Source organism: Aphelocoma coerulescens, chromosome 3, assembly GCF_041296385.1.
Source record: "Aphelocoma coerulescens isolate FSJ_1873_10779 chromosome 3, UR_Acoe_1.0, whole genome shotgun sequence".
Taxonomy (NCBI): Eukaryota; Metazoa; Chordata; class Aves; order Passeriformes; family Corvidae; genus Aphelocoma; species Aphelocoma coerulescens.
The window spans coordinates 7,853,240-7,872,993 of record NC_091016.1 but is presented as its reverse complement, the minus strand read 5'-3'; the positions used below and the strand labels follow the sequence as shown (position 1 = coordinate 7,872,993).

At 39.4% G+C, this 19,754-nt stretch overlaps 1 protein-coding gene across 7 annotated transcripts in view; it reads left to right on the top strand.

Annotated features, from left to right (window-relative positions):
* The window catches only part of TASP1 (taspase 1), an 81,400-nt gene extending 69,490 nt beyond the window's left edge, over window positions 1-11,910 (top strand). For 6 of the 7 annotated variants that reach the window (XM_069009008.1, XM_069009005.1, XM_069009003.1 and 3 more), the window contains 2 exons: window positions 842-915; window positions 10,413-11,910. In XM_069009008.1, coding sequence (XP_068865109.1) covers window positions 842-915; window positions 10,413-10,508 — 170 coding nt within the window. In that variant the 3' untranslated portion in view covers window positions 10,509-11,910. Of the gene's footprint in view, window positions 1-841; window positions 916-1,311; window positions 1,505-10,412 lie in introns of those variants that run through there. The other variant, XM_069009004.1, reaches the window with a different exon arrangement.
* Window positions 11,911-19,754: the final 7,844 nt, after the last annotated feature.

Genomic DNA, 19,754 nt, shown 5'->3' with positions numbered 1-19,754 from the left:
GAGAGCTGATGCTTTATACCTGGTGCTGGAAGTCCAGGTAATCAGACCTGAGTCTGCTTTGATAGGGATTTCTTTTCCATCTCTCTTTCCTCTCTTACCTTTGGTGCTCCTTACACTCCCCACAAAGAAAGGGGGTGTTTGCATCTGCTGTTGTAATTCAGCATACTTTTGAATCCAGGACTTGCTCAAATTTTGCCAGAAATCTTTCTTTCTTATTGTGCATGTTACTCTGATTCCATCAGACACTTCTCCTGCTTTTTCTGTAGGATAATTTTGCTTTTACCAGATGTCTTTCCTGCCTGCTCTATATCTTCAATTCCCATATTGCAGACTTGACTATATCTGCATGTTTTCCTGTATCCTGCTTGGGCAGCTAAGCTGCAAATCCCCCTTTACCTAGTGATAATTATATACTATTTATATATGTATGCTCAGTTCTGTGGAAAAAAAATGCTTGTTGTAGGGTGCTTTTGTCTGGGCTCAAGGCAGACAAGCACACATTCTATCAGCTTTTACTTCATGGGTGGAACAGGCCACTGCATTAGAGATTGGTCCTGTCTTTTACCTGCAGTTGGTGTATTTCTCATCTTGGAGGCTCCATATCACTGAAGTAACATTCTCATTCTGGGTATTAGTTCTGCAGTGTGTGACTGTGAATAGTCAGGAAAATCTTGTTTGTTTAATAGCTGTTTCTTTTGAGACTTAATTACTCTGGTAAGTAGTTTTTGTTTGTTGTTTTTTAACCTTGCTATGTTTGTTCCTCAAGATACTAGCCTTGTTAAATTACATCTTGTATTTTAAACCTAGGCCTCTTTGTAACTTCTTGCGTTTTCTTTTATAGTGGAATTTCTGTGGAGCCATACAACAGAGAGCATGTGTGTTGGATATATGTCTGCACAGGATGGCAAAGCTAAGGTAGGCCATGAGAAATAGGCTGTAATACAGTAAAATGAGTGCAGAAGCTAAGGAGAATTTGTATTGGGGGATGTGACCAAGGTAATAAAAGAATATACCAAGGTATAAAAGAAGAAGATCATCATCAGGTATTTTACGTAGCAAAACTGGTGTAACACTCTGCTTCAAGCACTGGGAATGGATGAGTTCATCCTCAAGGCATAAAATGTGCAGGAAAAAAAGACAAGAATGCCCCAGAAAGACAAGAAAGATAACAAGCAGTTGATGAAGGAAGTGCTGGTAGAGATATAAGTGAAGTATTTGCTTCGCTTTTGTGTAACTTAGGTACAATTCTTTCCAGATAACTATCCATAGAAGAGAGTGTGATTTTGCTTCTTTTCTTAATATTTATTTCAGATTTTGTTGAGAAAAGTCCAAACTGAAGTTAAAAGCTCAGATTGAAATGAGTGAAACTAAAGCAAGTTCAGCTACAGATGTTCTAGTACTTGCTAGTTAGCTTTTAAATTGTTGTCTTGTGTCTGCAGTGAAAGAATAACTGAGAATAAAGGATGTTAAATGTTTCCAGTGTGCACACCTGCCTCTGACTTACACTGCAAAGCTCAAAATGGTTTTGTTTCTTCCTGGTAGTGTCTAATTAATAAATAAATGCTAAATATGAAATCTGTCTGGTAATGAGTATTAACATGACAGTGCCATGCCCAGAGTTGCTTTCCTACTCACAGTTGCAACATTTGACATCTGGTGTGCATTGTTTTCATACTGCTGGTAAATTCTCCAGCTGGTAATCCTGATTGTGCTGACAGACACAGCTGCTCTTCTTGGTTCACTTTTAAATTATGTTTTTGACCTTCACTGAAGAGTTAATCCCCCTCCCTTTCTTCCTTCTTTGAGTCTGTGGTCACAAATGCTTTCCAGAGAAAAACCACAAACGCTTTTGCTGCTGACTTCTATTGATCAAAAAAAGTCTTCTGCCATAAAAGCTGGAATTTTGTTCTGCTACAACTAGGACTAAGTTATAGATGGAAAACTGGGCTTGAAATAGAACACAATGTATTGCAAGTGAAAAAAAAAATCTCTGTTCTTTAACAGAGTGACTGTTTTGCTACAGTTAATTTTGAGTGCTTGCCATGAAAGAATAATGGGATAAGAGTTCATAAAAGTATAAAATATCACTTGTTTATGAGTACCATAGCAAAATTATTAGGCAGCAGCTTGTAAGGAAACATTTGCTTTCCTGTTTTTCTAGGGTGGTAAAGACCTTCAGGTTTTATTTCTTTCATCGGTCTCGGACTTGAGTTTTGTTTTTTTGTTTTTTGAGGGGTTGTCACAGTGGCTGATTTTGGACTGGTTCATTTAATCAACAATTTAATGAAGATAAAAAAATAAAAAGCAAGACTTAAAAAGCTAGAAGGTTTTTAAGTGTCTACTGTTATGAACTAGACTAATGGTAAGGAAAAGAGGAACCTGCTTTACAGTCTTAGTGTGGTTCTTAGGGCATGGGAGGTTAATGCAGTTCATAACAGGACCTAGCAAAGGTGGTTCTGAACCCTAGATGGAAACTATGGAGGTACAGGATGCCTTTCTTTTAAGGCAAACACACAAGGCAGATGCAGCTCACCTGCAGACACTGGTGTGCTAAGACATGGAGACAACCAGTTAACTCCTTAAAAGAACAGTGGGACAGGAAAGTGGAATCATTGGCTTGAAGTGGTACATACACCCTGACCTGCGGGTGCTTCTGGCTTCTAGCAGTGTTAGCTCTCCAAGTACTGACCCCTTGCACCAGGGGTTGGTTTGCTCCCAGTTTAGGGAAGGCTGGGTTCTGCAGCTGGCCACTCACCTCCAGATCAAACTGCCTGAATGTTAGCTCACCAGCACCAGATGGCTGAGCCTGCAAGAGCTGTGCAGTAATAGTGGTTTGATTTGAAGCATACATTCTGGAAAGGTGTCCAGTCTTTTTTTTTGTTTTTTTTTTTTTGTTTTTTTTTTAAACCAGTTGTCTGGAATAGACACCATTTCCTGTTGGATTAAAGTTTTTGGTTGAATGTTGCTTTAAAAATCCTGCATAGCCTTGCCAGATGAACTAAGTTCACACCTTATTACTGACACAGTCACCTCTGGTTGTGTGTCCTATCAGCTCTTTCTTGATGCTGGAGCTATTTCAGCTCCTCCACCACTCATAGTTCTGGCAATGTCATCTCCAGCACCTGCATGGTGGATGGCCCAGTAGCTTCCCTCAGATTCTTATGCCACAAACAGCTAATCAAGGCATATCTTAGCTGGTTCAACTGTGCTTTTCTTTTTTTCTTGTCATCCTTCTCAACACAAGCAGCTTCAATAATCACTTGGTGCCAGCATTTGTCACAAATTGGATGTGGAAGGACACAGGCTTTTCATCTGAACATTTTGGCTCTTTACTTCTTGAACTAACCTGCACCGCCTTCTGCTGCACCTAACCCAGGATGGTGCTTGGGAGCCTCAGTTATGAGCTCAAGGGGCAGATATACTCTGGTTTAGGAGCTTTTGGACCCAAACTTCCTTCCTGAAGCAATACTGTGACAGATTGTTTCAGCATCAGACGTGTTCTTTGGGAAGATGGATGGGCTTTCCAAGATATCTTTAAGGAAGGTCTTGTATTGCCACCTCTGTGATGGTAGAGTTGTCACAGTAGCTGATGCTCAACTCTTTCTATCGGTTAGTGAGGCTGTTGGAATATTCTGGGCTGCAGTGCAAGTTTTGGGCTGCAGCCATGAGAATACATAGAAACAGATAGAAAACATTAGTTTGTGGCTGCCCTCTGTGCTCACACAGCTCCTTTTGTAGCAGTAACTGCTGCATCAGGAAAGGTTATGACTTCTAGATTGAAGGACTGGGAGGTTAAATAACTGCATGAACTGAGGAAGACTTTTTTTTTTGGTTATTGTGTTACTGACTCACGAATTACTAGATATGAATTTAAGATATTCAATAAGCAATTATTTCTTTTTCCAGTCCAAATTTTCTTTTTCTGAGATACTAGTTAGTTCTCAGAATAACCTTCCAGATGCTTGGGGTTTTTTATGGATCCATAATAGATCCAACAACTGATCATAGCTTCAGCTAAGAAGGTCACTCTGTTACTGGGCCTCTGACTTCTTTAAAGTTACTCTGGCAGGGTTCAGTTATCATTTCCTATTTTCCTGAATTTATTGGGTTGTGTTTTGAGAGCTTAAGCATTTTTGTTGTCAGCACTGGGAAATAGCTCTACTCTAAGGTGTTGCTTCTTGCAGCTCTGTCCATACTGCCATGGATGATGTGTAATACTTTAGGTCTTAACAGTTTATGTAGCATTTGGTAGAGCAATTTCAGTGTCAATTTGCACAAAGGGCTTGCAGACCTTCTGCCATGTAATTTGGGATGGGAAGAAATAATTCCTTCAGTTCACCCATAATGTGATTTCAGATTTAAATGAGGAATGGGAAGGAAGGGGTGTTAGTGCTTAGGTTGCACAAGTCAAGTGACTCTTCTTAGTTACAAAGACTTTATATCTTCTTGTTCCTTGTCTGCTTGCCCAATGGAGGTTGCTTCAAAGGAAAAGAAATTCTTCAATCTCAAATGACAGTGCAGCGTATGACTGCAATGTGAGTTCACATACCAACGGCATCTCTTGAAGTTTCTGGCTATGGGTAGGCAGCCTTTCTTTGATTTAATGTTGTGTATCTGTGCATAATCAGACAGGAGCCCTTTTATCTCAGACAGGGTCTGCAGAATATTTGTGTACTCAAGTCCTGCAGTATATTCTGTATGCAGAAAGTGTAAGTGGTTGGGATACTTACTTCTTCCTGGATTTGACAAGTGTCTTGTCATGGTGAGAATAGTTGGTGGTGGCTGATGTTTCTGCTTCTAGATAGGTGATTCCTCACTGTGTTTTCAAGAGTATTTGAAGTCGGAGTGTTTTTTTTTTCCAGGGCAAGATCCAGCCTCAATAGCAGCAAAATGCAGTTTAGGTAATTTATTTTGTGTAAGTATAATCTATCAGCTCACTATATTTCTTAGTATTTATAAATCTGCTATATGATCTCTGTAAATGTTGCAAACTTTGGCAATTATTGTAAATGTTGCAATACTTTTGAGGTATCCTTGTAGTTCAGCCTCATAGGTTTTAGTTTTCCTAACAGCTGGATGACTTAGACAGCAAATTTTAAAAGTCCAGTTGCAATATTGAATATAATCCAATTCAGTTGCCAGTTTAAATCTCTTTTGGCAGCTATTCAGTTCTTAAAACATGAAATGCTAAGCTTTATGTTATGGCAGGTTTTAATTATGCAAAGCTACATGAACCATTCTTTCCATTCTCAAATGAACCAAATTCACGTTGCTTTGCAAGACGTGGTGTAGCAGTAGTGGAGAGTGTTGCATATTGCTGTGCTTGAAAACATCCATCAGCAGCAAGTGCTGTCCACACCAAATGTTGTGGTTGTGATGTGCAAACAGAAACTTTTATCTTTGACAGTTAACTTCATTTTCCAGTATAAGCAAACATGGTGGACAGGGAGACTATCTCCAGTTCACTTTTCCTGTGGATATGTAAGCTGTCATCATCAGATTTATTTGCCTTTACTGATGCTGTAAAATTTAGCAGAAGTCCTTCCCTCTATGTTTGAAGTGATACATGTGACAAACAATGGTTGTAGTGATTGTTGTTGGTTTTCTGAGGATGAGCTTCTGTATTTGACTTTGTGAGTACAAGGTCTGTGAAAGCCCTTTGTCAGGAGAAGGGCAGTTTTCCAGTGCTCATTGGGTGAAGAAAGACATCTTGGAAGAATCCTAATTCTAATTTGAAAATTAGTGGAAAAATTTACTGAGCCTGTTTAGTGAGCAGGAATACGAAGTCAATTCAGTCATTCATTTCAGACTACAGAGACAGTCTTTTAACTTCATGAGACAGGAAAAGTATATGTCACTGTTCTACTTATTTTCTTTAATCTTCACTCTTGTCTGGAGACTAGGGAATCAGTCAGAAATTTTCATTTGAAAAGTACTCTGGGCATACAGTGGACCATCCAGTTCTCTCATAAAAATAATTATTTGTTGGAAATAACCTTCAGTGCTAAGATACCAGTTAAAATGTTTGGCTCGTAGACCTTCATGGAAATTAACAGGCTCTGAGATGAGAAGATAAGTTCACTTTTTGGATTGAGTTCTTGCATAAAGCCAGTAGTTCTGTAACTCTCCTTGCATTTGGCTGACAGAGTGGGGTAGGGAAGATGGGACTGTGTGTCCAGGTTTGCAAATATAAATGCAGTAACCTGACTTAGCACCTGCAGTTCACAATGATACAAATCACATTTGAAGATACATGACAGGGTTTTAGAATACCTCTACAAAACCCTGGGGTGCTGAGCTGATTAGATGATTGGTTGGTATGTGTCTTTAGGCTGTCTTGATACAAGTATGAGTGATTTAGTTAGAGGCCTAAATAGTTTATAGTAATATACTTAAATCACAGAATGAATTTGAGCTTGGAAAACTGTTAACTTCCTATGCAACCTGTATTTAAATCATTACTTTCAGTGCAGTGAGACCAGAATTACCCCATCATCAGTTGTTTCCCAACAAGGACAATATTCTGGAGCCCCTCTTTCTATTTTTTTCCCCATTTTTTTTTCTTTATTAAGGTTTCACCAAACAAGATGCACACAGCATTTTCTGATAGTAGCAGTTGCCAGTATTTTGTGGGGCACCTTCTCCTGCCATACTACAGGTGTACATACAAACCATGGTGGAGGAGAGATTACCAGGAGACAGAGCAGCAGAGCTACTGCCAAAATGGGCTTTTACTGCTTAGAAAATAAATTCAGAATGTGTGGTCAGATGGTTCTGATGGTGGAAGTGTGTACGCAGCTAGAAGGCTCCAAATTTCTTAAGAATATATGGGTTTGGTGGTACTGCTTTTTTCAAGGAGCAAAGCTGTAGAAAGCAATTTCCTTAAGGATATGGCGTCCTAGGTCTTTCATTATATTTCATCTCTATAGTGTAATGAATGGAAAAAGTTTGTTTTATAAATTATTCTGTCTAAAGCACATCCTGAGTGTGTAATAAGAGTGCTAAACACATGAAGCACTCCCTAGATTTGCTTAAGAACTGAATGTGCTGCCATCTGGTAGTTGTACTCTGTCCTCTTGGCAGCGTTTGATTGACTTCAGCTTTCTCATCCAGCACTGTCTGTCTCCTGGCTTAAATTTCATATATTCATTTTACATTGCATTTATGCTTTTAATGAAAGAAAAGTGTCCTAAGTAGTTGTGACAAACTGATACTTTTACGTGAATAAAGGAGACTAGCTCTTTAAAAGAAAACCTTTTTCATGTTCCTTGGTCTCCAGGTTGTTTCAGAATCCTTGTCTATGAGACATGAAATAATGTAAGTCAAAAAGATGAAACCATATATATTGTTCCTGTAGGAGTTAACGTGTATTCCAGAGCAGACAGACCTGTTAGTTTTGTAGGTAGTGGGAAACTTTGCAGTGTGTATCAAAAAGCACTGGGAGAGAGTAACATTCCAGTGTCTGCAGCACTGGGGTTGGGGGGATCGATAGATCCATGATGTTGGTTTGGTTAGGAGGGAAAGAAGGAAACATTGTGTGTTTGGATGTCGAGTACATGGAGCAAGAATCAGTGTCTGAAGGTTGGCTAGCTCATTTGGGCTTTATGGGGGGGGGGGGTAGGAAGCAAAAAATCAAATCTTTCTTCCAGCACTTACCTGTTTTCCTGTAGAACTGTGGGCACGAGGTTCCTCCTTTAAGCTGCAGCAAAAATCTGTGGTGACTGATTGGCGTCCCAGTTGTCAGTACCTCATCTCCTCCCTGACCCTCACCAACCTCCCTTTTCTCTAGGAAAGCAAATCACATCAGAATATTCTTGGGACTGTAAAATGTCCATATATGAAGCTGAAGATATGGATAGCCCCGTCATTCTTAATCTACCATTCTTTGACATACTCTTTCCTCAAAGAGAGCTTCTGTGGAGCTGAGTGGAGGATTCATTCAGGAAAATTATTTATTTTCCCTTTTTTTTTTCTGGTCCCAGGCACAATTTCTTCCAGGTGTGGGTTCATTCAACTTGTAAAGCTGACAGAATAATTGAGTTCAGTTAAAACCTTTCCAGTGTCATTATTTTTTGTTTGCTTTTTTATTTTTAAGTTTTTAAAAGCTAAACCTAATTGACTATACAATCTGGACTTAATGTAAAATATGATGGTGGGATACAAAAATGTAACAAACTTTACAAGTAAGTTCTGTGGTTAATTTAAAAATATTAAGTGTTCTTTGATGTTTCCTTTTATTTACTGAAGTTTGTTCTTATGGTTAAGAACAAGAGAGATGTAATTGTAAGAATTTGCTTGGGAGTTTTCTGAAGTTGTCTTGACATGGCAATGTTATCCTGTCAAATTATTTGTTAAGTCACATCTGAAACAATATTATCTTAGATCTGTCTCATTTTTGTTCTACATAAGGCAGCCATTGGTGTAAGTAATAAAAAGTAGTCAGTGTAAACAAGATCTCTATTTACGCCATCATAGAAAGTATGAAAATAAACAGGATGCAAGTAAAGGCTTTCAGAAATGTTTTATTATGTATGGTTTCAGTGTTTCTGTAAATGGAGGTCTTCAGATGCTGGTGTATAGTGGTTTGGGGTCTCGTGTATGGGAAATAAGTTCTTCCTGACGTAGGAAATGAGGTTTTCTATAGGAAGTGTTTTGGGCAGCTATTTAAGCCCAGCTACTTGCTAATGTATTAATAGATAGTGACTACCTGCTTATCCCCTCTTGTACACTTTCCTTTCCTTGCTCAAAAATTCATTAGGATTAGCTTACTGGTTTGCTCTGATTGCAGTATCTCACTAAACAACCAGTGGCATTCTTCCTCTGAGGAAACTTGCTACCAATGCCCATCAAACACTGTTGCTTTTATACTGTCACCCTTTCCGTTTAGAAATTTTCACAGGCCTGGAGAAATATCATGGATCTATCAGTCACAGAATAAAAAATACCTTTCTTCCACTTGATTTTCTCCCTTTTATTTTTTTTTTTAATTTATGAAATGACATTTACTGAAAAATTGTCAGTTACATTTTGGGGGAAGCTGTAACAGATTTGAAGGTAATATTTTCTTCTCGGAGTGGTAAGTCACAGTTGTAACTGAAATTGTTCTGAAAGTAGGAACTTGTTCATATATCAAGCAGGAAAGCCAGAGATCAAAGTTTCAGCAGTAAAATGAAAACATTGAAATGTTTTTGATTAAATCTTGTTCTGTGATTTAACTGAAAACAAGACCACCTAAGTGAAGGCACCACGATACCCTTATCAAGAAAGGAATTAAAAGAAGCTGCCTGAGACACAAAATGTCTCTTCAGTGTAATGAACTGAGTTTAGAATCTCAAATAATTTTCTGCTCAATTGATGCAAGTTACTCTTACTGAACTTTTACATTTGTACTTCTTGTCACAACCCGTTGCCTTAGTTGCACCAATTAAATCTTTTAAGTGGGATAATGTATGTACAAACAAATATGTTGTGGGCTGCACTTACAGGAAGCTGTAGTTTCTAAGTGCCAGCAACTTTATGTTGTGAGCTTTATACCATAGCAGCAATCATTTCCAGTTCCTAATTTAATAGAACATGAGCTGTTTTCACAGTGTAAAAACATGTGCAGAGGGGATGAAAAGTCATTACTCTTAACAGTAAGTCAAAGTATCTTTTCATAAGTGGATGCTTTTGCCAATCTAATAAAGCATACCGTAGTATATAAAGGATCATTAACAGATTTTTAGGGCCACTGAGTTACAATTCAGTTATAAAGTGGAGCTTTGTGTACACAGACACATGCACCCGCTTCCTGGCTGAAATGTTCCAGTACCTTCTCAAAGGCTTTTAAAACTTTCTGTGGAAAAGATGCCTATTGGCAGAAACACAGTTGTTCTTTGGATTGATTTATTTTGTAGTTGGCAACAGGAAGTCTTTGGAGTTTTTTAGGTGGATGACTAGGTATTTTATGAAGAGAAATTTCTCCTTTGCATCCAGATCATTGCAGTTGCCTTATGCTCTGAAGTGTTAGTTTATCTCTGTCAAATAGTTAATTCTGTCTGAGATTTCTGTAAGGTGTATTTCTGTATGCAGTAGTAAACACTTCTGAATCTCCCTAAGAAATAGACCTGTAAACCATGAAATGCCAGAATGATTTTCTTTTGTCTTCACTCTGGCTATTTCTTTCTACTTTCAGTGCACTTATTCATCCAGTTTACCTTTTCTATGCATCTGTCGTGGTCTTTCTCTTCATGTGTTAAAGGTTAATGCAATCAAAAAAGAAAAAGAATCTCAGTTGCTTTTCAAGTTGCTTTGTAATTTATCCTCAGACTTCAGTGAGGGAACAGCTTAATTGTTCAGTATTTACAAGCTTACTTTGTCCTGCATAATTTTCCCTTTTCTCAGTCCATAATATTCTCTTGACTCCTCCACAGACTCACATTTCAAGACTTCCTCCTGGAGCTGTGGCAGGACAGTCCGTGGCAATAGAAGGAGGAGTTTGCAGGCTGGAGAGTCCAGAAAGCAGCTGATTCTTCACTTCATTGCAAAGAATGTGAATGACTTTTTTGTACAATAGGGTTTTTTTTTGTGTTTTAACAGATGTTGGAAATTCTGCTTTTGTTTTATACTCCGTATTGCAACCATGTGCACCATAACTTGAGACAAGTGCTGCTGTAGTTTATGTTCTCACTCCGTGAATGGGGGTTGTGTGCATGTTTATTTTGTCCCTGAATAAAATAGGAACTCTCCCCAGTTGTGCAAAGATCATGTATGATTAACGATGCTGTTCTCATTTTTTTATGTTGAAAGATAACCAAAAGTTAAGAAAAAATAATTTAAAGATATGGTCACAATTGTCATTCATGTTCTAAATTTAAAAGTAACAGGCCTTTGAAGTGGCTTTATAATGATGCAAAAAATGATTATGGTTTCTAAGTTTCTCAGTGGTTTAAGGAAATCCAGAGGTGGTTTAAAGACGAGTTGTTTTTTTCCTCTCCAATAAGGAGGATTTTTTTTTGTTCAAAGAATGGTTTCAGTGAAACAAACTAGAGCAAAATTAAGGCTCAAATTGTTTTAAAATAGTCTTATAGGTCAAATCTCTGTTCCCATACCAAGGTGTTAATAGCTCCAAGCTGTATGTATTGCAAAAAGCTATATGAAGATAATGTATCGTAATGCAGTCTTTATGTATAATGGAATATTACAGTGTAAATAAGAAAAGTTTATGGAAAGATTCGATATTATTCTTCACTTCTGCTTTAAATCTATTTTTAAGAGAGGTACAGAAATGAACATATTACTGGATGCGAAGTGCAATGTGTATTAAGTGGCTGTGGGAGGTCTGATACTGAGCTTTTGTATTGGTAAAGCAGCGTCCTCAAGCCCAGCCACAGCATGGGTATTTATATAACTGTGTGTAATATGTAAGTACTGTGCATAAATTTACTGTAACTCTTTTGATACCTTCAACGAAACTGCAGTGTAAAACAATGTAATCCTTGTCTGCCTCGTGAAGCATTGGCAGCTGAACTGTCATGTGTCACCAGTTTGGATATGTGAGCCAGGCTGCCCAAGTCTTAAAAGTGAGTTCTGACGTACAACCTTCCACTCAGTCCTTTTTTCTTCACAGCACTGGCAGCAATAGAAGACTTTTGTAATTAATTCATTGTCCTGATAAGTATGCCAAAGAGAAACTAAAATAGTTCATCTTTTTTTTCCCTGGTGGATATTTGATAATTCTGTTTTCAGAAATAGTGGATGAATAGATATTCAGACTGTATTCGCTTAATCGGGCATTGTACTTGCCTGTTTTGTAATGTTGTGCCTGCCTATAACAGACATACTTGACTGATGAAATGGTTATATTGATTGTAGTACCAATCTTTCATGGAAAAGAATAAATTTTTTTTAATAGCCTGAGTTCATTTTCACTTTTATACTACAGCATACATCGAGATACTGTCATCTGTGTGTGGTTTTTTAAATTGTGACCTCAGTGTAGCCCTATAGTTGAAGATACTTCAATACAGTTCTGTAAATAGCATAAAACAGCAGCTTTCCAGATTGCACAACAACAGCGTGGAATGTACCTGTCTTGAAATAGTCTGTGCTGAAATACCAGGTTGGATCCTCAGTGATACACTCATGGTCTGAGGAAATGAAGGACTGTCCTGCAGCACTCCAGAAACGAAGCAGCAGAAGCTGTGTTGTCACAGCCCTTAGAGCTGCTCTCACATGGTTAATGATTAAATGATTGTGTGGACCCTTCACTATGTAGTGAGTGAAAAATTGAAGATAATGAATATGGGTTTGTGCATACCCACATATGAAAATGGCCTTGTTATTAGAAAAGCTAAAGGAACAGTGTTAGCCTGCTTTTATTCTAAAAGTGCTTTTCTGTATTGACATCATAGAAATTTTGGCATAAGTTCATTCTTTCATGCAATAAGCATGGCAGAATGCCTTTTAAAATGTAAATTGATGAATTGTTTCTTCCCCTTACTTGCTTAATCTCTCTTTTTGGAGTTTTGGATTCCAGCGAAGGATTTTTGTGGTTTGTTTTTACTTTACTTTTGTGTCTATACAATACCCCAATAATTTTTTTTCCTTTTTTTTGGTGCACAGCTTTCTACCTAAGGTACATATGAGAAGAAAACTGTCTTAGCACGTATGAATTTTGGTATCAGTGATTGTGAAGACTGACAGGAGCAGAATTTCCTATCAAACTCCCACTTAAACCAATGAGATATCTTACACTACTTTAATTATGGGTCTAATTGTGCTACTAGTTCTAGTTTGAGCTTAAAAAAGGCTTATGAAATACAAATGGTGAGGAGGGACACTGCAGTGATGTGGTCTGTAAACCCTTGTGTGTGATGAGTAACCATTGCCACTGGCATAAGCTGATACAGCCCAGGAGGAAATTAACACAGTTGAGAGCAATAGCTGCTAAAATTATAAAGGAAGGGTGAGCAGGTGAAATACATAGAAGTAAAATTTGAATACTGTCGATTTTATACTTCAACACACAATTATATGTCCTAGAGGATTTTGTAGCAGACAGGTCAGTGCTGCAGTAGTCCTAGTCAGTCTTCTCCATAATAAATTTTCTTGCTTAAAGTTTGTAATAGGCTAAACCAAATCTGACACATAACCCATTTTTTGTCTTCCTTTCCTCCTGTGCCTTAACAGCGTGACCCTACAATGAGTGATTTCAAAGGGCTCCAACTGAGAAAGTTATGGAAGAGAGGCTTGTTGCCCTAGAAAAACTTAAGAGGTGATTTGAATTCCAGTTGTGGAGGGTTTTTTTGTGTGGTTTGGGGCTTTTTTAATAAAAACTCTTTACAGGTTTCATATTCTGTAAATATGAAGACTCTGCTTCTCTGCTTGTGAATTAACCTCTGGAACTGCTGTGACATATGAGAGATTTGAGTGAGGTGGAGGAGGAGAGGACCTGATTTAGGGGAACTGCAGCCATTCATCTGTAAAGGACAGTACAGAAGGTGCTGTGCAAAGAAGAAGGAAGCTGAAAAGAAGAAAAGCTGGTAATAAATCTAGGGTTACTAGCAAGGTTGGGTAACTGCTGTTGTTACTTAAAATGTGAATTAAAAGCAGAATATAGACAAAGTAGCCAAAGGAGTTGATGGTTAAGGCATTACAGGTACAATATTTCACAGTGGCATGGGGTAACAGTGCAACTGGACAGTCTTTGTAACAGTTTTGAGCAGAATGATGCAGGATTAGATGGAAGCTGTCAAGTGTGTATTTACATGCTTGTAAAAAAGAAAGCTTGCAATTTCACTATGATTTCTTTTTCTTCGAGTTGTTATGTGAGTTGTTTACTTTGAGTCAGATACATGAAGAGTTCTGTCAGTCAGTGGTAGCAGGATTTGTCTGTTGAAAGACACTGAATTGCACGGCCAGTTTTTATACCGTTGTCTGTGCAAGTAACTGAACACCATCTCCTCATTCTCAAAAGGCTTGCCACTCTTAACAGAATTGGGACCCATGTAATTCTGGGTGGCTGCAATCCCATCCTCTTAGTAGAGAGTCACCTTTTCATATTAAAATATGACTTAGGAAAATAACCTGGTTTTCAGGTCAACTTGGTTGATGGGAGAAGTTTTAGGAGGGAATTGAAGAGTTGAAGGGAAAGTTTATTCTGTGGCTAGGTTAGGGAATTAAAGGCTCTTGTTAGCAGAGTATACAAAATAAGTTCACCAACAGAGGAGAGCAGAAATCAATGGAAAATGGGTAGAGGGAAACCAAAATTATTTTGAAGGAAAAAAAAAAGAAAAAGAGAGAAACCAAGAAACCTGGGTAAGAATTGATATATCCTTCACATGCTGTTAGGGCTTGTCTTCCAAGGGATATTTGAAGAGACAAAGTATGAACTGCTCCCTTACACTTGGTTTTCATGTGAAAGACTTGTTTTGGTTTACAGCAAAGTGAAGACAAACACAGAATTTCTGTGGCTTTTAGCCTCCATGGAGTGTCAGCAGAGGTTTTGTAGATTCCTTGCAGGAGGGTTGGGAAAGGGCCACTGCCTCATACTAGAGGCCAGCTCTGCCAAGAAATGCTGAGAACCTGTAACTTGCAGGAAATTGTGTTGAGATTTTATATGGAAGGTTGTGGCAAAGGACTCCTGTAGTCTGTTGAGAGACAGCATTACTGATTAATAAAACTTACCTCTTTTCCTTTTGCTCATTTTTTTACAGGAAAGCTTGTGGGAGGTTGTGCTGCTCTAATAGTCCCAGGCTTGATTATTCACTCCATTGGGAGATAACACAGAGATAAGGAGGACTGGTACACTGACTTCTCTTGTTTTAGATTCTACAGTGACACAGCATTTATCTTCCTCATAACCTGGGGGATAAATCCCTGTAAAGACCATTAGCATCACTTGATAGTGATTTAAACACAACAAATGTGTCTTGTTACCCACTCCTGTCTGCCTAATGAAGCAAATAGTGTTAGCATGAGCAGCAGGTACAGTGAGCCCTGCTTTCCTATGGCCTTGTGCCTTAAACATCATACCCTCCCTTACCTCAGAGGTCTCAGTGATACTGCTGTCTTGCTGCACGTATCCACTAAGGCTCACAGATAGGCACCAACTAAGCTCATCTTTCTGGAACAAAAAGCCTTTCAAAGTGAAATGCCATTTTCAGAAAGCATCGCACGAAGGCGAGTGTCTGAGGTGAGATCCTGTCCCCAGTGAGGTCACTTGGAGCTCAGCCATCAGCTTCAGTGGAGCCAGGATGTCACCCTTGGAGGTGTTTGTCTTAGAGGACTCAAACTTTATGAGTCCCCTAATGCCAGTACTGGAGGCTTCAGAAATGAGGTGATGTGAGCTGTTCAGATGATTCATTTTTTGGATTATCTGGGAATATCTGATGGGTGTGTAGGGCTCCAACAAGCCAAGTAGAAGAACCAAACCACAGACTCCTCTGAGCAAATAATCTGCTGTAGCCAAGCAATGACTGTGCTAAAAGGAGATAAAGGGCTCTCAGCATTGTTTTACAATTCACGAGTTTTCCTAAAGATGATAATTTGTGCAGCCCTGGTTTCACTTCAGGGACATGTGTGTGAATGGTATCAACAGCATACCACCAGAGCACAGCCTTGGGCAAGGACTCCCAGGGTACAACTCACCTGTGGCAAACTGCTGTGTCCCAGGTAAGTGCTAATAAGCCACAATACCAGCCTGGACTGTAACATCTTCTGTACGTACTGTTCCTGCGATAGAAATCCTATTGAACATCATTTTTAGAACTTTCTCCTTAAAACGTGAGTTGTGACTGATAGCAGCCACACAATGTGATTCTGTGCTGGAGATCTCCCAGTCCTGCTCCCCGTCACCTTGAGATTGGGTCTAAAGTTGAGATCAAATTGTCCATACTTGAAAATATTGCTGCTTTTTGCAGCTAAGAGTAAACTCTTTCGCCGCTGGTATTGTACTGGGACAGGTGTCAAGGCACTGGCTGTGAGAAGCAGGATGGGCAGCAAGGAATGAGAAAAAAATGAGAAACAGCCCCACGAGCCCTTCTTGCAGGATAGGGTGCAGGATTTATGGATGAGGGAGTAACATTAAGCCTGGGAAAGAGGATATGGGGAAAGGTGGTGTTTTAGTTTGCCTTTGTCTGTCACTATCCAAACCTATTTTAATTAGCCAGACATTCAATTAATTTTCCCTAAGTTGAGTTTTTTTACCCATGATGGCACCAGTATCAATTACACCTGCAGCCACGATTCCCTTCAGGACTGAATCCAAAGAGTAAAACTTTGCAGGAGATATTCTTCTGGCAGGTTAATTTTCTCTTTGGCCAGGGGCTGATGTTTCTGGGCCCTGCAGCTACATGCTTTTGTAAAAGAAACATGGGAATGCATGGCTGGAAGAGGGATGGGGAAGACAGAAACACTTGCTTTTATCTGATGTTAAATCGGGTGTAAAATGAAACTGCCCCTATCATCACACTCACTGTGATTCTTCTTCATGTTGGATGTTGCTCTTACTGCTTCCACTCCATCCCCGGAAGTAGCTGCTGCTACAATGCACCATGGGTCTTGTTGGGAAAGTATCACCGTGTTTATAAAATTGCATTTGTGGCTGATTTTATCAATCCTAGTGAAATGCAATTCTTGATCCAATGAAGAAACAATTTCTAAAGTTTGGAGGCAGTGAACTCCTCTGGGGAGATAAGAACAGGCTGAGGCTCGAGGTAATTAAATTAATGGTCAGTGTTGTGCTGTGATGGCCTTTGAAAATAATTGTGTGTCTGTGGAAGGGAGGGATATTGTTTCAAACCCCATTTTATTTATCAACGTGTCACATAATGTCCATGAAAGAAAATTTATCCAACCAGAAGAAAATGCCATGGCACAGCAGAGAATGCTGTATGATAGACGATTTCCAAACTGTTACAATTAAATGACTGCAATTCCATTCATTCCTCAGGGAAAATGATTAATGGATAGAAAAAACATTATTTCGAGTATCTTCTTTGCACATCAGAAGAATAGTTATTCCCAGGTAAGTTTCAAGAACCCAAATTAGAAAAGAACTCAAAAATAAGGAAGCACCCAACTAAAAATGATGAACAGAAACCCAGCAAAAACTTCACCATTAAAAACAATACACCAGGGGCAGAAGGCAACTGAATTATCCTGTTCTCCAAAGTGTGACTTGGACAGAGTTTTAAGTTTAGGTATGAGCTAATGCTGTTTTCTTCTTTCGGTACTTTTCTATTTTACTTGTTTTCAATTTTGAAACTAAGATGCCTTTTTTTTTTTTTTTGCCTTGCTAAAGCATTTTCTTTTCAGGTATCTCTAAAGTCACACAAGTTAGATTAAAACAAAGATGCTTTTACTGCTGTGGGGATGCCAAGCCCAGGTCAGGTAGTCAACAGGAACTAACCCTGCAGAGAATGGCACCCAAATGCATTCAGGTGTCTGAAGAAATGGGTAGGCTTTCAACACTCCCCTGTGCTTTGTCTTCAGGTTAGTTCAAATTCCAATCCTTCATCCATGTCACTGCAATAGGATGAGCCCATGTAAGGTGGTCTCACAAAGGGCACACACAAAGTGGTACAAGCCTTCCTTTTAGCCTTCCTGGGGAGGTAATGCAGAAAACCAGCCCTGTTGGTTTTGTTTTGCTCCCAAAGGGAGCTGTACCGCTCACCTTGCCCACGCCCTGCCCTGAGGATGTGTCACAATGTCTTCAGGATGCTTTCCAAACGCCACGGTGTGGTGACTGCCTCTCAGGGTACTTGGGGGTACTGAAGCCTGTTTCCATCGCTCTGATGCTGTTGTCCTTTCTGAATTACTGCCAAGAGTCAGCAGAATAATTTTCCAGGGAAAATGCTTGGGGTCTTCACTCTAAAAAAGTCAGAGAGTCCAAAAACTACATTTTAATGGGTTTTTTTTTAGTAATGATGGTGGCCAGGCTGGCTAGTCAGTGTGATTTTGTGTTCATTTGGAAATCCTAGGTGCAGGTTCTTTCAGGCCAGTGTGCTCCTGGATTGTATGTACATGTGTTGTCTCTATTCATGTCCACTTTATTTCCTGTTCACTCCTCTCTTTTCATCTTTATTTTCTCTTTCTGCAGCACCATCCCTTGCTTCAGTTCAATACTATTAACAGAGGGTCAATAATTAAATTTCCCCTGTGAAATGGATGTGTGTGGCTAGAAAGAACAGGGAAATACATCAAGTTCCTGAATTGAAAGGAGACTGATGAGTCCCTTGAGGATCCATGTCCAAAAAAGCCTTTGTACAGGATTTTTTTCCCAGTTAGGGCTAAAATGTAGGTTGCTGTGAGCTCTGTTGGCACAAATGTTGAAGAAACCAGGCATTGTTTGATCCAGTGATTACAGAGCAGCTTCATTCACAAATAAGAACCTTTTAGGCTGGTGCAAAAATTTTGAATTTTTATTTCTATTTATTTTCACCATTTTTTTGCTTAATTAATTTATCAGATTTTTCACTACTCAGATTTTTCACATGGTAAAAATCACCAGTAATGTAGTGCCAGTGTTACGCTGAATGTCACCTGAAGAAGGCAGTGCATCCCTGCTAAGCAACAGGGGTCTGGTGAAGGGGGCAAAGGAGCCATCCCTGCTTTTTGAACTTTCTGGTGAGTTTATATTTTCTGCCCTGCAAATTCTCCATCAAAGATGTTGCTCCGTGCAGTCCTTTTGCAAAGAGCAGTACAATGTTCATTTAATTTTGCCATGAGAAATCCTCTATCTATTATATAAAAGTAGATCCAGTGACTTTTTTGAACAGGGCTTGTAAGAGAAAGAAATCATAAGCTTTTGCTTCTTCTTTGCTGAAACCTTTCATGTGGCTGGAAAGAAGACACAAGCCCTTTTCCCTTCCTGGTAACCAATTCTCCTTACCTGAAAATAACAAAAAGGAAAAATTCTTTCAAATGAAAGCTGAAATCTCCTCCTCATCTGAAGTGTTCTAATTATTTCTCTCTCACATGCAGATAGGCTGCACGACCTTGTTCTTGTTAGTCATGTGCCAGTGAGGATACCAAGTACATTTTGTTTCGGTCCATCTTGTCAGGAAAAATTGCATTGACTCTTGACAGTGGAGTTTTCCTCCCAGTTTGTTCTCTGGTGAAACAATGCAGCTCTCAAATTCACTGTCTGTGCATGCAAATCCAAAAACAGTCACCAGTTGTTGACTCTTTCCTCTTTCTGTCCTCCTGATAGCCTGCTGCTCCTGCATCCTTGCTTTCCTGCTTGCTGGTGAGCTATGGAGTCTTCATAGTGTGCTTGTGGCCTTGGGTTAGGGAAGAGGGTTGATAACTTTGATCCAGCTCCAAGGAGATGGTGGGTGGAAGCTCTGTGACATGCTGTTGTGTCCAGCCTTTGAAGTCTGGGATTAGGCTGGGGGAAGGAAGAAGTCCTTTACAATATATCCTTTTGATGGGAAGCTCTGGTGAGGGATGATGTGAGTCCAGCTCAGGACTGTGAGGCTCCAGCCTGTGCTGAAGGGCTGTGATGAGCCCTTCCTCTCTCCTGGAACAGAACATCCTGATATGGAGGGATGGAGAAACCCTGGGATTCCCCGATTCTGGGCTATAGCTTTGTTGACAGACTTATTTTTCACTTGAGCATAGTAAATTGAGTTTGTCTCTTGCTTGGACATGATTCATCTCTCATTATGCTTAATAATTAGAATTCCATGCTCGGCTGCTTCTTCCCCCGTGCTCTGCCAAAGCAAGCAGTCTCTGCTCTGCACAGCTCCATCTGTTGGCATTGCTTTGCC